This window comes from Teleopsis dalmanni, chromosome 2, assembly GCF_002237135.1.
Source record: "Teleopsis dalmanni isolate 2A chromosome 2, ASM223713v2, whole genome shotgun sequence".
Classification (NCBI taxonomy): Eukaryota; Metazoa; Arthropoda; class Insecta; order Diptera; family Diopsidae; genus Teleopsis; species Teleopsis dalmanni.
Window position 1 is genome coordinate 168505322 of NC_051847.1, and position 19056 is coordinate 168524377.

At 28.8% G+C, this 19056-nt stretch overlaps 1 protein-coding gene across 1 annotated transcript; it reads left to right on the forward strand.

Moving 5' to 3' along the window:
- Positions 1–3039: 3039 nt before the first annotated feature.
- Positions 3040–17099, forward strand: LOC119681305 (protein hedgehog; the record flags this gene model as incomplete). The annotated part of the gene is given in 2 exon segments (XM_038094457.1): positions 3040–3301; positions 16169–17099. Coding segments are annotated over 2 exon segments (954 nt in total), but the record flags the coding sequence as incomplete, so codon positions are not given.
- Positions 17100–19056: the final 1957 nt, after the last annotated feature.

The window sequence follows — 19056 nt, forward strand, 5'->3', positions numbered from 1 at the left end:
ATCTAGTACTATATTAAACCATATATAAATTACATTCTTGGAAAAGGTAATAAATATGGTAAAAATAAAGTAAATTAAAAAGTAAATTAAACAAACGTAAAGCCCACAAGAAATCAATTTTAAACACTTTGTGACAAAACATTTGACACACAATACAAATTCAATACATTAACCCAAATTCAGTGAGGTACAAACAAAAACCCATGAACTGTGACAAATATAAAGTCCCTACAAATATTTACGTATATATTCCAATGTGAAAACAGCACTGAATATACGTAATAAAATTGTAAAGTTGTTAAGTTTTAAATGTTTAAAATTGTTAAATTGTGAAATTTTGAAATTGTGTTTTTCACGCCACGCCCAAAAAATAATAGCCCCAAGCAGTGCGTAACAGAGTAGAGCAAAGCCTGAGAGCAGTGCGAATGTCAAAGCCACAAATTAAAAATTTAACCAAAAAAGTATCTAAACGTAAATACAAAAATTTGTTAGAATTACAAAAAGGATAACTAATCGATTTTACGGTTTTATCCACGCCAACAAAAATCAGCCAAAATATTTATAAACACCACAAAAACCAAACAAGTAATTGTAGCAGCACACATGCCAGGATGCAAAATATTGGCCAAGTATAGCCAAGGCCCGGCTACTAGGGAAAGGCAGCAACAATAAAAAGCAAAATTGCTTAGGTAGAATTGCTTAACTAGCCACAGGATAAGTATCTGTTGCATTGTTCAGATAGAAATACGGGCTGCGTGTCTTTTATTTAGTAACCAAAAATAAAATGCAAAATTGATGGCGTTGATAATCGATTTTGTGGTCTGTAAATAGAAATTTCCTGCGTAGCTTAGTACAATTTTTGTGTAAAGACATTTTTAAAAAAAAATATTAGTTGAAATTTATTTTTTCTTATTTAAACTGCACTTATAGTTACGCTCTGTTGTTTACTAAGTGCGGCTGAAAACTCTTTGAATCCTTTTTTTAACATAAAATTTTTCTGATAACAGCAACGTACATTGCATCTATGATCATTAAGACCTGCACCCACCGCAGCTTCAAATAAATCCAAAAATAAGTAAGAAAGAAGGAATCAATTGAATCTTTTAATGTTTATTTGTTAACATGAGTTTGTATATATTTTACCAAAAACGTTGGACCAATATTTGCTTTTGGCCATTCGCAATCAAGCAAAACGCTGCCCAGGCACATTGCTGGTACAGGAAGAAAGGTTCTTGTTATTTTTTTTTAATCATCCAAAATAAAAATAAGTGAGTTAAAAAATAAATGCTAAGGATTTTTTTCTATTTATTCGATATTTTTGAATATTTTCTTTAGTTGTTTGCCAGGCGCGCAACAGGTTCAAAGGATTTTCCATTGACTATTGTTATAAATTGTACGCAAACATAATTGAAAACAATTTATTTTTCATTTGCTTATAAATATATATATAAATAAAAAATTAATTAAGTTTAATAAAATATAATTGAAAACAAAATATTTTACATTTGCTTATAAATATATAAAAAATTAATAAAAAATTAATTAAGTTTAATAAAACATAATGGAAAACACAATATTTTGCATTTGCTTATATATATATATATATATATATATGTATATATAAATAAAAAATTAATTAAGTTTAATAAAACATAATTGAAAACAAAATATTTTACATTTGCTTATAAATATATATATAAATAAAAAATTAATTAAGTTTAATAAAACATAATGGAAAACAAAATATTTTGCATTTGCTTATATATATATATATACATTAATTAAGTTTAATAATTAATTAATGAGTTAGTAAAATTTTTTTTTTGATTTAACTTTTCATTATAGATTATAAACAATTCTTTTAAATTTAGCTTTATAATATAAAAATAAATTAAAAAGTAATTAAACTAGTTAACCTATTATATATAAAAAAAATAATAATTAAGTTTGATAGAATTAAGTGGAAGCGGCAACAATCAATTAATATTAAAAATAAATAAATGAAATAGTAACTAAATTTATTTTACTTTTTTATTTTAATTAATAAACATTTTTTTTAAATTTAATTTTGCAATATTATTTCTTTTACTTTCTTTATTGTAGCGAAAAAAAACACTTTTTTAAATTTAATTTTACAATATTTTATTTTTTTAATTGTCATTGATGCAAATTTTTTAGATTTAATCTTACAATATTATATATTTTATTTTTTTAATGTCATTAATAAACATTTTTCTAAATTTAAAATTATAATATTATTTATATTACAACTTATTGCAATTAAAATTAATTTTACAATATTATTTATTTATTGTTATTAAAAAACTGTTGCTTAAATTTAATTTTATAATAAAAAAAACCATTGAAATAATAAATAATAAAATAATTGTCAGATATATTGTATTGAGAAACATTTCAAATTTCCTTTAAATTTTACTTTTCTTTAATCATCTTTAATTATTTTATTTTTAAATTTAATATATTACTGACTTAGTATAAAGTATTCATAATTTTGACACAATTTAATTATAAATAATTATTAAATATCACTTATTACTATTTTGTGAAATTAGGCAAGTTTTCACACGAATTCTTAAAAAAGTTCATTTTGAAAATGAACTTTAATTTACCACGCCTTAATAATGTGTAAAGGGGTGCGCTGTATATCTCTCAAGGCTATAGTCATTTCACTTAGGTGACTTCACAACTTCATACATAGAGCAAGCGTAAATGCCATTAATGAATTGCCAAAATTGCGTGACTTATATTTTATGTATGTTAGATTAATTAAACAATTTATATATTTAATATATATTATTTGTATATATCTTAATTATTTATATGCTTAAAAGGAATAATCTTAAATTGTTAACAGTTAAAACGTAGGATTTCAATTTTTAATAAATTTTGATAAACTTTTACAATAATTTTGTATTCATTTGAAAAAATTAAGCAGTTTTAAAACATAATAGATATAATATTTATTGATTAAAAATAAAAATATTAATAATTATTAAATTCTTTTTCTTCTCCCAACAGCGATGCAAAGAGAAACTCAATGTTTTGTCAGTGTCGGTGATGAACCAATGGCCTGGTGTAAAATTACGCGTTATTGAAAGTTGGGATGAGGATAATTCGCATGAAAATAATTCATTGCATTATGAAGGACGAGCCGTAGACATCACAACATCCGATTGTGATCGTAGCAAATATGGTATGCTAGCACGTTTAGCTGTAGAGAGCGGTTTCGATTGGGTATATTACAAGTCACGTGCGCACATACATTGTTCTGTTAAATCAGGTAAGAATAAATATAAATATATGTATATATAGTACAAAAATATAAATAAATTTAAATTTAAATAATTATAATTTTTTTTTGAAATATTTTTATTAATTAAAGTCAACAAAATTTACGGAAGATTAGATTTCTTAAGATTCATTGTTTGACTTATAATTTGCGTACTTCATCAATGCAATATATTTTATGACCATAGATTGTGTTTACAAGTTTTATTTTAGAAAATAATTATTACTTGAATATCGTGTATATTTAATATATAAACAGTTATTACTCATAACTGTTTGGACTTTATTCATATTTACATTTTATTTCTCCCATTAACAAATGTTGTCATATTGCCGTAACAATATTAAATGAGGTTTCTTATAGTTGCGTTAAATAATAAAAGTTATTAATGTACATTTATTTATATTTGTTTGATAATTATAACCTTTTAAATAAATAGCTATTGCAAATAATTATTTAGAGTTGTAAAATAAGAGATTTAAGCAACAAACTTGCGTCAAACCAATTCCGAGCATACATCACTTCTGCCCGAAAGTATTTTGTTGTTATTGTTAATTTCTAGAACAAAATATTTACCTTGAAAAATACTGCAAGTAATGTACAAAATTAGCAAAGTCATAAAAAATAACAGCAAATTTGCAAATCATGCATTTAAACTAAAAAATTACTAATAAATTTATTTTTAATTAGTTTTTGTTTAATTTTTTTAGTCACTGCAACCAACTTTCATAGCAATAGAAAATTTCTATTTTCCAAGAAAAATAACGCTATAAATTATAATAATAACATTTAAATGATTAAAAACAACGTTACATATATACATGTAAATATATAAAATAATAAAATAGTAAAAAGAAAAAAATTTGAAGAATATATAAAAAATTTTTTAAATAAAATTAATAATAAATCATTTTAATGCCAACATAAACTATGTAAATGTCATATTCATACCGCAACGTTGCCAGATAGATAAACTATGTCAAAATGTTAACAAAATCACACACATGCGCAGTATATAGAAAAACAAAAACAACAAAAACAAAACAAGCAAGTAAAGAGATTAATACTTACACACATAGTAAAATCGTTAAAAAGAAATTAAGCACTATTTCGCGTCTGGCAAATCACTTTAACATGATATATATTAAATTTTTTACTTTTGTTCTCTTTTTTATACATTTTGTTTTTTTTTTGATTATTTTCATGTTAAATTGTCTGCTTAAGCTTTCAAATATCATGCACGTTGGTTGAGCTATGGGTTTTGTTTTGTTAGTGGCCTCATGCCTGTATGAGGCTTATAGGTATGTGCATACAATGATTATTGAACATAGATAACATAGCAGTATAATGACAAGAACAGCAACGCGCAATACTCGCTGTACACTATAAACATTTTTACATTGAATGCCATTAAAGTTTAAGGAAAAGCGCAGCATAGCTCAAGTTAATGCACATAAATACCTTCTATACATACATGTATACAAATGCGTTTGTATTTTGTATGTAATTTTCTTTGCCACAGTTTTGTGAGCATACAAGCCATATTTTTATTTTTGTTTCATTTTCTTTTCGGTTGTCATTGTTGTTGTTGTTGTTGCATGGAACATACTATATACTAATATACTCGTATGTAATATGAGCACTTATAGTTTCCTCAAAGCTTGTTGTCAAAACTGGCTTCAAACAACTTCTTGAAATAAATGTTTAATGTGATTTGTTGGTTGGTTCATTGGTAGTTGGTAGTTGGTTACTTGTATTATGCGTGTATAAGAATTGTTGTTATTGTTGTTGTGTTTTTATTGCTACTATTGCCTTTGTTTGGTATAGTATTTTACTTTGTTCAGCTTACACACTTAGCTTTTTTTTTCTTCTTCTGCGTTGAATGTAGCATTTAGCTTATTGATGTTTTTAAAGAAAATAATAAAAAAAACATAAAAAATACTTTAGTATCAGTAAAAAAATATTTGAGAAAAGTAAAGGAAACGAGTCTTTCATAATGGAGCAAAGCATCATACGTATCTCAAACAATTCTTTTGGACTTAAAATGGTGCTGCCGTTGGTTCTGATGATGTTTGTGCTTGTTTTCTTTTTTATTGTTGAGTGTGGCATGTTGTGTATTATGTTTTTGTTATGTTATTGATCAACATACAACAGAACACAACATACAGCGAACGAGCAGTAGCGATACATAAAATAACTCAGCATTGTTAAGTTCTTGTTGCATTTTTTATGGAAAAAAGGTTTATATGGCTTTTGTTGTTGCAACAAATTGCACGGAAGCAAATTACATTCAACTTAAGTATGCTATAGATGCACTTAAATAATGTCTATGTGTATCTATATGTATATATAAAAAAATTTTTTTTATTATTTACTTTCCATATATTGTATAAATATTTAAAATCTATTTTCTGTGTTAAATTACATAAATTCGATCAGCTTCCATATTAATTTCACAGTATTTCTTATTTAATTTATTGTTGAGTATTCATTATTAATTTATGAATTTCAAATAAAATTTACCTTTGCGGAGTTATTCTTTAGCCTTAAAATAACGCGCTCATTATTCAATCATAATTTTTAAGCGGTATTCAAAATAACATCAAATGTTATTGTTTTGACAGGTTTGCGATGTGACCACAGACTTCCGACAAGTTGCAAGCAAGCATGTATTTTATAAAATTTGCAAACCCAAAATAATTGACAAGCGTGGAAAATGCACCGTAATTGAATTAAAAAGTTTTGAGGCGAATTTAGAATAAAAGAACAATGTTGCCAACATTCGAAACGCCTTAAGACTTTGAAATTAAAGCATATAAATTTTGGCAGTAGCAGCCACAAGACAATAGGGGCAAAGCGCATGCAATGGAAATGCGCCGAAAACAAAAGAAAAGCATAAAAAACAAAAGAAAGAAATGTTAAAATGTTGCAGTGCAAAAATGCCAATGTTGACTAAGCATAAGGAGACAGCACTGAACAGTAAGAAATACACCAAAAATAACTTAAAGTTGCATGGTGAAACGAACGGGCAGACAGCCCAATAAGCAGTCAGACAGTCAGACAATTAAAAAGTAAAACAACAAAAACTAAAAACAAAAAAAAAAAAACAAAAATGTGTTCCCAAATTAATACTAAATCAGCTAAAACAATACGCAAACCGGCCGTGTTTTGTCTTACTGTTTTCGACCACTGCAGGCAAAGTCACCAAATGATATCGATGCGTGTTTAACTGCATGTATGCATGCGAGAGTGTGTGTGTACACTTATAAGTGTTTGTTAACTTCTTTAGCAGCATTTGTTGAGCTGCTCATGAATGCTTGCTTGCCTGTTGTAATTCATGTGTTTTATTTTTGGGTTTCATTGTGCCGCAAACCGCATGTTATGTGCTGTTGTTTTGACATGTTTAGGTTTGCGCCTGTCAAATTAAACGAATTGATGATACGACACCCAATGAGTTTCACATGGTTTTGCCTGTGGACGGTTGAGATTGCGGCAAAGTGGCAAAGACGCAGCAGCAGTTAACGATAACAGATAAAATATAACAAAATATGCACACATATACATAATATTCATATATATATATTTTATATATATATATATGTACAATATAATGCCAAATGAAATATAATCAAATAATATTGTATAAAATTTTAAGAGAAAATAATACCAAAATTATTCAGAAGATATATATAACTGGTTCAAATAATTTTTATGACATTAAAATGTTTGCAATATGAATAAATAAAGTCTATATTGGTAAAAAAAAAATAATCATAATATATAATTATAATATAAAATTTAAAAAGCATATAAATCGTTCAAGTTTGTTGCTTAAGTCTCTTAAATAAGAGTTGCATCTGTCGCAGCTTAGCAATTGATTCAATGTATAAATACTCTGAAAAATTCTACCGATTATAAGCTCATAAGGAGTCATTGAAAATTTAATCCAAATTGTATAAACATAATTTTGGATTAAAAATAATTAGAAAATGTTGGGGTTTCAGGTAATTTCAGTGCACAAAAAGAAAATTTTATCTTATTAAACAGTTATGGTAGAGTGGGTTAGCACCTTAGCCTCTCAATCCTCCTGGGTACGTTTCTGAGCGGTTATAATTCATTATTAATGCATATGGTGTTTTTAAAATAAGTTCTAGAAATGTTGAAAGGATTTTAGTTAAAGGAAAACCTCGATTTTTTATAGCAGCTATATAATATTGATATAAATTTAAAAAATTTTATTTGAAAAGAAAATTTTAGTTATTGTATCTTGTGTATCAGGGTTTATTAAGTAAATAATATTTATTATTCTCTATTTATTAAGAATTAAAAATTTATAACAGTTTATGTAATATTATTATTTTTATTAATTTTTTAGAAATGAAATAATGTTTTTCGTTTAATATGGTATCTTTTTTTATAAAAAATAAATTTAATGAAGTAATTATTATTTAATTACATAATTAATAATTACATAATTCACATAATTAATTAATTATTATTTAATTTATATACATAAATTGAAATAAAATAATTAATATAATAATTTTAATAAACTAATTTTAAACTAATATATTTACAGTTTTATTATTTTTCTCCGAATTTTTATTTATATCTCGTTGCCTTTTTGTATATTTTATGAATCTACATAATGCTTTATTTTAAATCATATCTTTTAAGTTCCTTTTTATTAATAATTTCATTATTTTTCTATTAATTTTTACTCATATTTCTTTAAAATTTTTGGATCTCATTGACTTACTGTGTATATTTTAAAACATATTCAAAAATTTATATATATTTTGTTATATGTTATACATTTATATTATATATTAGTATTATATATATATTATTTATATAAATATTATTATTATTTATGTATTGGTTATTATATATTTCATATTTTTTTGTTTCATTTTAAATTATATTTTCAGTACATAAGTTTATTATATTTAATTGCGTTAAAAAAATAAAAAGTACCGACAATTGTAATTTAAAACTAGAATAAAATAAAATAATTTCTCAATGAAAAAAAAAAATAAATAAAACTAACCGACAACAGTAAAGTAAATCAACCACCCTGTATTGAAGGCACCCAAAACAGTTTGAAGACAATGTGTGGTCTAGGCATGCGGCTTATATGAAACAAACGTAAAATTCGATTGCCAATTGCCTATCTGTGCACACAAACACACCACACACACATATATATATATATATATAAATTTACACTTGCATTCCACTGCATAACTATTCACCAATATTATCCTTTGTTGTTGTCAAATATCGTTAGTAGTTATGTGTACTGAATTCATGTCATTCATTGCCTGCTTAGGTAAGCCAAAGCAAGCCGAAGATCAATATTTCTTTGCTATACAAATTACCCCCGCACAATATTTACTCTTAGATTGTTACAAGCTGATATCAAAATTTGCTACTAACAATATTTACCATGCTGTTGCTGTTGTTGTTGTTGTTGTTAGTATTGCATTTACTTACAAGCAACAACAAATATTTGTATAAATTATATCCTTACACTTGTACCGTTTTGCTCACCTTACTCACCATTTTCTTCCACCTTCAATTTCGATTTCTTGTAATCAATTTAAATTTTTAATTTGTAACATTAAAGGCGCGGTAGGAGGCGGCGGTTAGTTACACACAAAAACATAAAACATAAAACACAAAAATAAATAACGAACCTATGGATATTACAATAACAAATTATGTGAAAACAATGTTGCCATGTATCAACAAAAGTATCAGAAACCAATGACTTTAAGGCGGCAACAAAGTCTGTCTTATTAACACAAAATTAACAACAAACTGCTGACGTTTCGTTATGAAAGATATAATTTGGCCTTTAAGGCATATGTTCATGTATCTGTGGCATTAATTACATATATTGTATAAACGTTTATTTTGTTTATTAGAAATAGATAGTTATTTAAGTGCCAATACCTATAAATATGGCTGCCAAATTAGTTTAATTGTGATGAATTGAGCGATTGAATCGGTTTACTTAGAGACTTTAATTTCATTTAATTTAAATTAATTGTTTCTAAGTTATTTAATTGGATCAAGAACAAAAAAAAATGAAATGCTTGAATATTTACTTTTAAAAATAATTGTATATGTAAATTAAATTTATTATTTATGCAATATGATAACGGCTTATGTTTATTTGAAAAAGTTATATTTTTATAAAACGGTTTTATGCAAAATCATATACAAATGATGAATCTGAAAAGTGCTAGCAAAAAATATAAGCACCGTATAAGCGATTAAAATAAATATCTGTTAAAATTTTAATAAAAACGTTTTCAATATTGACAATAATAATTTATAAGGCAATTATTTTTTTTTACAAACTTCCGCATAATTAATAAATTTTGTAAAATATATATATTATTCTTTTTACACTTTTATACATTGAAAACTTAATTGACTTTTAGCCTATCTTTCTTGCATATATTATAATATTTATGGCATTATTTCTTTGCATCACTAATTCAAAATTATTTGCAAGCAATTAATAATTTTTTCATAAGTTTTTCACACTCTTTTACGAAAATAGCAAAAAAATTAAAATTTATAGCATTTACACGTAAAAAAAAATCTGTTAAAAATAAATTGCCAACAAAACTAAACGGCAACGACATGTTGAAGTGGCAGCTTATGAAGTCACATTTTAGCCAAGCCGCACTTAACCAAGTCGGGGTCTCAGATTAGCTCTCGTAATAAGATTTATAGTAATTTGGTTCGGCTTGTCACTGTCTCATTTAAAACGCATGACAAATTTGACTAATGTTCATTTAACAAGCGTTTTACATAAATGCTCAAGTGTTTGGCTAACAAGTTGCACTTGCTTGTCACATGAAGTTGCTAAAACATGGCCAAGCAAAATAACGAAATAAAAAAAATGAAATAAATAAAATTTAATACAAAAAAAAAGAGTGTAAATATGCCAGCAACAATTTGTTGCAACAAGTAGTAATAGCATTAAAGACTTCAAATAACACACATTAAAGCTAAGTGAACTACTTGAACGCATTTCCCAAGCACAGCCAAAGAAAAATGTTCATATAGATTCAAGCAGAGTTGGTCATTATTTTGCATCTGTTTGTGGTGTGCATACGTCAAAAGAAATGTGATATTACTTAAACTTCTGGGTAAATAATTTCATTTCAAATTTTCAACTTTTCAATTATATTCAATTTTATGCCAATGACTATTTTTATAAAAGAATTTAATGTATCCACTAAATACATTAAATTGCATACTTCTTCTTCTTCATTCCGTTGCGTTCCCAGGGAAACATTGGGCCATGTGATTACAGTTGTATCTAACGAAGAGATTCTGTTTAAACGTGAGTTTCGCACCATCTAATCCGTTGTGAATGCTGCCGAAACAGTTGGATTCGCCGTATATGCACGGATACCACATAGAGACTGTAATTCCACCGGGTTTAGACTCGTGTTATATTTCCAGAAAATAATTAAAGAAGAGAGCAAAATCATGACGATGGGTTACAAGCGCAATGTCAGTCCTGTAAGCTTTGCACGTAGTGACAGATCAATTTTAAATATGCCGCTCCTAACCTAGAGAACAGACGCCTTTTGCAGCCGCTTATTTTGAGTACAGACGCTTAGTTGTGGACTGTGCTTACCTTTATTACTCCTCATTCGACCTTACCGGCAAGGGAGACCCTACCAGTACGTAACTACTGAGCCTCCTCACCACGTCGAGATGGCATTCCCCGAGGAGGGACTGCATTTGGATACAATAAATTAAATGGTTTGGAGCAATGATATCAAATCCATAGTGGTATTCACAATCTTCAGTAACGACGACTTTGATAATCGATATAATATTGTTAATATTTAGTTTGTAAATCCTTTAACATAATCAATAATATTATAAAACAATGATATTTTTTAACTATAACTACCGAGTTATGATATCAAAATCAATATATCAAGCTGAAAAGATATCCAAATTAAAAATTTATAATGAAATGAGGAAGTTATGGACGATTATGGATAAATGTATGTCCAGAGATTTGGTACTTTAGGACTCTTCTGGCCGCAGTACCGGCTGATGGCCGATTTCACGTTTAAACTTTTAATAATAATGTCCAGAGATCCATCATTTTTCCATCTACATTTTATATTGGTTAGTAGAACTAAAAACTGCTTGACTTTTATGGTACTTTTCTCAAGCTTTCCCTGCAACTTAGAAGATGAGCTGGGTTAAAGAATAGACAGTAAAAGTCAAAAAGATTTTAGTTCTATAACCATTATAAAATGTAAATCCTAACGCGTTATTAATTAATACAAAATTGTTGATTACATATAAAAAGTATTTATTATTTTCACTTTTCCTTCATGGATATAAAAAGTAATTTCTTCGGAATTTCAAAAATGTATCTTATGACCTTTTTGAGTATTTTAAGCTATCAGCCACGGTATATCACTGTCAACTGCTGTTTTAATATCAATTTAGATATGCTAAGTGTCTGTTATCTCTACCTCCCTGCGGCCAAGCATCTCCGTCTACACGTACGTAACGAATATTACAGCAAATTAAAAGTTATACGCTGAGAAGTGACAAATGCCGCAGCAGTCACAAAGTTTGAATCTCACAACCAACAGAGCTAACAGAGCTAACTGTATGCTCCATAGTTCGGCACGCGGACAGACGGATCGACGCAGCTCATATATATTTGTACAAGTTAGCTGAGATGGGAAGACGAGAAGACGGGAGGACGGGAAGACGGGAAGAGATATGATTGTATGTCCTCTTGTGGACACTAATTTTTGTTGTAGTTTGTTTTCATCTTCGTTGTTTAACATTTGTTACAAGTTCAAAGATTTAAGTGTTGCTTAAGCAATGATTGTTTCAAACCATTAAAGAGTAAGTTTATGTTTGTTGCCAATGCAACAAATGACAGCAACATCAACGGCTGCAATAGCAAAAACAATAACAACAACAACAACAACAACAGTAGAAATACTGACATCAACAGCAGCGATTGCACCGAACCTGCATCAAGTCATGTGGTTCAGCTCGTGTCGCATAAATGAAAAATATGCTGTGAATATTTTCTTTAACGTGGCATAAACCATTTGTATGGTTCGCTTAAATGCCTATAAGCCACTAAACTATCCCATGTGCCCAAATCCACGTACATACGTGTGTGGTATGTAGTAGTTGCTGCTGCTGCTGCTGATGATGATGCTGCTGTTGATGTCAATGTTGCTGTTGTTGTTATTGTTGTTGTTGTTGTTGATGATGTTGTTATTGTTATTGGTGTTGTCTTCTGTTTTGTAATAATTTATCAGTTTAGTCTCCAACACAAAGATAAAAAGAAAACGATAATTTTAACCACTTTAATGGTTTATTAATTTATGACCCTTCAAGCGATATCCCAGTGCCATGCAGTTGTACTTGTTGTTGTTGTACTTGTTGTTGCTGTTGTTGTGGTTGTTATTTTGAGTGGAGTATTTTGTTGTTAGTGCCATACTTTTACTTCTGTTTCCACTTAACCACCATCATCGTCGTCATCATCATCATCATTATCGTCGTCATTCACATTATTCTCATTGTCAGTTTTCAGCAACCTCAGCAACCTCAGCAGAATCGTTGGATTTTCCTTTAAAAATTCTAGCGTAGAATTATTGAAATTTAGCCGACATTCATTTCACACCAATTTTTACAAAATTTCCTATTTCTTTGTCTTCTTCTTTTCTTTTTTGTTTTCTTTTTCTTAGTCTTCGTTTTCTTCTCTTTTCGTTAATAGAAAGACGCGCTCACTATTTTTTAACACCGTCTGTCGGTATACTCTTCTGGTCGCATTTATTATAAAATCTGTGTTGTCTAAAATCGTACCGCTTAACATGTTTTTAATCGGATTTTTTATTGTTTCTACACTTCTCCCCGGATTTTTCTCTATTCTTGTTTTGTGTTTTACTATCAATGAACTGCGTTTTTCTATATAATTTCCCTACTGCGTTGCTTGTAGTTTTATAGTTCGACCATTTATGTCATTCATTACAATAAAATGCACAGTTAGTGGTCGCCTTCATTAAATGGATTCCTAGCCTCTTTCTAGTGGCTTTTCGATCTTTCGATCTTTCGATCTTTCTAGTTTTCCAGTTTGTAATCTACTTTTAATTTTTTATGTAATTAATTTGAATTTTACAAGTTGGCGCTAACGTGCCCAAATATTTTTACTGGAAGTTGCTAGCAACTCTCCCACGTCTTCTGGTTGGCACAATTTATGATTTATTTTAGTTTGGGCGCATTTATTAGCTACTTAATGCCTAATATGTATAAAACCCAATAAAATGAGTTTATTTGTTCGGTCATAAAATATTTTATTAACAAAAATTTTAATTGATTTCATTTTTAAAGCTAATAGTAGTTGAAGAATAGCAAATAAGATTAATATTTCATAAAAATTTGCATTCGGATATCATTGGTATATCGGTTTGGTAGCAATAGAATTTACTCTTACGTAATAACCTATATCCAAATATAAGATTTAAGAAAAAAAATTATTTTTAAAAAAAAGTTTAAGAGATTATTAAAGAAGATTCTTTTAAATTTTATTTATTTGTAGGGGTTTTTAGTTCGCTGGTCTACAAGACACCCTTACTCAAGGAAGGACTTGAGGGGTTGAAACCGCTCACTCCTATTATACTTCATTTTAAATATTCACCATTATTTAACTTTTAGTTTATAGGTTTGCAACAGGCACTTCATTAAAGGAGGGGTTGAAGGGTTGAAGCAGCTGTCTTCCAATATTCTTCTTTAAAACATTGGCCGGGCTTTTTGATTCGTATGTTTGTAGCAGGTACTTAGTCAGAGCGGTGCTTGATCCTTATACTGTTATTAAACTGATAGAGTCTACTCTACTACTTATAAAGATTGAAAGATCCTATGCTTTCATAAAAATAATAAAAACATTACTAGAAAATTAAATGAGTCATGAGATATGAAGTGCGCCTTCTATAACTTCTTTTCACTGGGATATTATTTTTCGAAAAAAATTTAGGAAACTACCATGATTCTCTTTAAGCCCATAGTCTACTCTACTTGTGACAATGGTTTGTGTTGAAATATAATGTATTTTTATGAAAAGAATAAAAACATTACCGAGATATGAAAGGAATCATTACAGACTGAGTTATATTGAGTTCACTATGTATCATGAAGTGATCCATTCATGCTCTTTATTCGCATGAAGTCATCAATAGTTTATCGAAAAAAATTTGGGAGATTGCTTCTATAAATATTTGGGTCTTAATCTATAAGTTTGAGGTGCATACCTATCTAAGGTCCTAGCTCCATAGTTCATAGGTATTCAAATATTAAATTCTTTTCATTCTTTCTTTCCATAGTTTATGCATAATTTTTTAGGCATTATTATCTATCTAGTTACCTAGTGGCCTGTAAAAACTACGACATGTTCGGTTTTACCACTTTGATCTTACGTCTACCTACCAAATTCCATGTTCCCGATAGATAGTAATTTATTTTATTTCGTGTATTTGACAATAGATTTGTAAATATTTTAAAAAGCAATTATTTTCTTCAATACCATTTGGTTACTTTTGATTCGATTTATTGGGTGGTCCATTTTTGACCATTTAACCTGAAGTAATTCAATATATTGCTAATAAAATCATTAACCTTTAATTATAATATTTAAAAATTGAATGATATTTTTTAACTCATTTCAATGTTTTTACACACCACACGTTGTGGGTTCATACAAGAAAATATTGGACGGAGGAGGACTATCGCCTTGGTACAATATTCATAATTTTCATAATTCCATTAAAATAATTATAATAGTGTAATTTAAAACCAAAATATTGTAAATGTAATCAAAACACATGTGTTGAGGTCAGTCCCAGCTCAGGTAATCCAAATCAAGTCCATTCTTACTTTGCACTTGCGGAAAGACACAACTGCGGTTTGGAATGAAAAAAATTTATTAAATAAAAATAAATAAATAAAATATTATGGTAAGCTGCTTTGGCTCGAGTCATTTTTTTCTTCTAATCCTTAAGAAAACAATGTAGGAAAAATGATTCTTAACATTTTTTCTCTCCCTTTCCACATTCCATTAAAGCGAAGTCTAGGTCTCTTTAGTTTCGGTTAGATGCAATGTAGGATGTTGTCATGCCACCCCAAATGCAGTGATTAACAAATGAAGTGAAGTTGCAAGGAGTAAAAAGAAGATCACAATAAACAAAAAATTAAAAAAAATTTAAGAATACAAGAGAGAAAGCCGCCTGTACAGAAGACAGAATCCACAGCATCAGTTTCCTCATACAGAGGAGGCAGCAACTGTGAAAACCTTTTTGACTTGTTTGGATTTTAATTATTTTTGCGTGTGCAAAAAAAGGCGCATTTGCACAACCTTTTTTCAGGCATTTTCTAGGCATTATTAACGCCAAATTAGATTAGACCCTAGATAGTCTTGGGTTGGTTACCTATTGTCGATGTAGCACAGTGTAAGTAGTGCACACACGCTCGGATTAACTTTGCAAACAAACAGGCGAAGTAGAAGATAAAAAATCGTTATGTTTTTACTTTAAAAGGATTTGAGGACTTAACTTAAGCGTTTCACAAGATTGCCAAATTCGAGATAACAAAGCAGTGAGGATTTTAATTATATGCTGACTTAGTTTTGTTGACTTTAAATTAAAGGAAAATATTCAATGTCGAAAGGAACCACAAAAGTTCCTTATGCATTAATAGGGTTAAATTAGTTAAAACTTATTAATTTTGTACGATATATCAAACCAAATATTAATCCTTCCTTTGGTTTTCTTTTTCTCATTTTAGATGCCATGCATCCTACGCATATAAGCGGTTGCTTTACACCGGAGAGCACAGTAATCACAGAGAGCGGGGCTACCAAGCTTATGAGTGACCTACGCATTGGCGACCGTGTGCTGAGTATGAATGAAAAGGATGAACCGGTCTACAGTGAGGTCATACTTTTTATGGATCGCAACATGGAGCAAGTGGAAGATTTTGTTAAAATTGGCACGGAAGATGGCGCAGTATTGACAGTTACACCAGCACATCTGATACTAACATGGAATCCCAAAAAGGGACTCATGGATTATGTATTTGCCGAAGACATAGAAGAAAATGATTTTGTTTTGGTGAAAGATGCACATGGCAGCTTGAGTCCACAACGTGTGGTGAAATTGAGCGCAGTGGTGCGCAAAGGTGTAGTAGCGCCACTCACAGCAGAAGGAACCATTGTGGTGAATTCTGTGGCGGCTTCGTGTTATGCCATTGTCAAAAGTCAGTCGTTGGCGCACTGGAGTATGGCACCTGTACGAGTGATAGCTAAACTCGAATCATGGTTATCGAGCAAATCTAATGCGGCATCTTCATCGCAAAGTAATGAAATTGCAACTCCTAAACTAGACACAACGCAGCAGCAGAATGGCGTGCATTGGTATGCGAAAATGCTGTACACGCTGAAGGATTACGTGGTGCCGCGCTCCTGGCGCTATCAGTGATATGTTATATATGCGTTTTATTGCTAAGGGGCGGGTACCGTAGGGCGCGGCTGTGTTGAGTTTATTGAAACATGCTAAAGACACACAACATGTTTTGTCCAAGTGCTTAACTTTTACTAACATTTTTGCTATTGTGTACTTAAATATTTTTATTTCTGTTTTGCCTTTCGAAAAATCCACTACAAGTAGTTAACAAAGCGAAACACCCTGTATTATATGAATGGTTTTTTTTGTATTTTTATAAGAAATTGTTATATTTAATTATTTGTATTTATTTATTAAAAAAAATCGAAATAAGCGAAATTGTAAGAAAAATCACCAATTGTTAAATATCAAACAAATTTAGTTGTTAAGTAGGAAAATCTTAAATAAAAATTATATATATATATATAGTCTATATGTGTATTTAAAAATATATAATGATAATATATGTATAATGTGCAGTATAAGGCAGTACTTAACTGCAGCTTCTGAATCGACTGTTTTTATTGAACACTTAAATTATTCTTGAATTTCATGTATTTTAGTATCTTTTTTTTCATCAAAAAAGTTATATAAAAATATTTGTGTATATATTAACAACTTAGCGACTGAATTTATTATGTAATTTTTGTAAATATTTGTATTAATAATATTGTATTGTATTTTAAATTGTAGTTAACAATTAAATTTTTAAAAAATGCTTAATTTAATAAATTATAAAATATTTTGTTTTTATTATTGATTATTATAATTATTTTATATACTAAAACGAAAATATTTAAAAAATACAAATATAAATTAAATTAAAATAAAAGTATTTTGTGCATTTAATTTCTTTCATCTTTGCAATTTTAATGTATTTGATGTGGGTTTTAGGCTGTCAAAAACACCCGCGGACTCTATATCCCTTGATATTGCAATCAGACTCCAGCAACAAATGCACCCAACTAACATGGAGTAACCACCTCATGCCTGGGTCGCAATATATCTTAATTAAAACTCATTAAAGAACATAGAATAGAACAGATTAAATTGAAATAGAGATAATAAACTTTTGTAAGAGCAAAACAAATTATAAGAGTCTGCCCTAAGATAGCTAGTTTATATAGTAACGTATGCTTTAAGTAAATATCTGCTCAAAATTATACCGTCTAGATGTATAGATACTAACCCTTTGATAAACTCTCTATTGCTGAGTGTCTGGTCACACAGGAATCAACGGTAATGAGTCTGCAAACAATCTTACAAGGTAGGATCTACCATTCAACTCTGTGGAGCCATATTGTGGATTAAGTTGATATATAACTAGGTCTCTGAATTAAAAATTATTTTAAACCGAGAGAAGCCGCTGTTGGCGCGACATTCCATGTAACCGTCAGGCTAATGAGTTGTTTTATCCCTACAGTTACGGTTCCCTACAGTTTGTTCTTCTTCAGAAGAACAGAGTTGAGCTTGCTGGAGGGATATGTAATGGGTCACTATGGGCTGCATTATCAACTTAACAAAATGGGTCTGTCCGAAGAGATAGATTATCGACTACGCCTAAAGCAGACGAGATTTCCAGTCACAATCTCTGTGACTTCCCAGCTTTGATCTGGACCAGAAGGAGCTCATTGCATCGAGAACTACTCTCCCCTTCTGACATTAGGAGGTACTATTTTATTTAATCAATTTAAATGGTTTTAAATTATTTATTAATTAAATTATATCTCAAAGAGAAATACATTATTTATGTATATTCTTTTAATATTTTATTTAAATTTATTTTTTATGAACATTGCAACCTTTATTTGCAGTGGTTTGAAAAGTATTAAAATAAATCTTAAGGGTTTGCTGGATGTCTACAATATTTTAATAATAATAATAGAAACATATCGTGTACACTTTTCCTGATATGGGAAGAGTAAGTATTTTATTTAGGTCTCCATTGAATGAAACACATTAACTAATTGAACACATTTTCAATATTATCTGAGCCTGAGTTTAATTCTGATGAAATACGAATAATAGTAGATATAATAAATTAAAATCTATTCACATATGTCACCTTCTTCCGCTACATTTATATGAAAAAATAATATTTGAATAAACATAATGCTTTTAAGTAGCTTTAAAATGCTATTTAACAGTAACAAAAATTAAATTCTTTTGAAACAGGTAGGAAACTTTTTTTAATATATACCAAAAAGTATATAACTTACCTAAGTAATTATT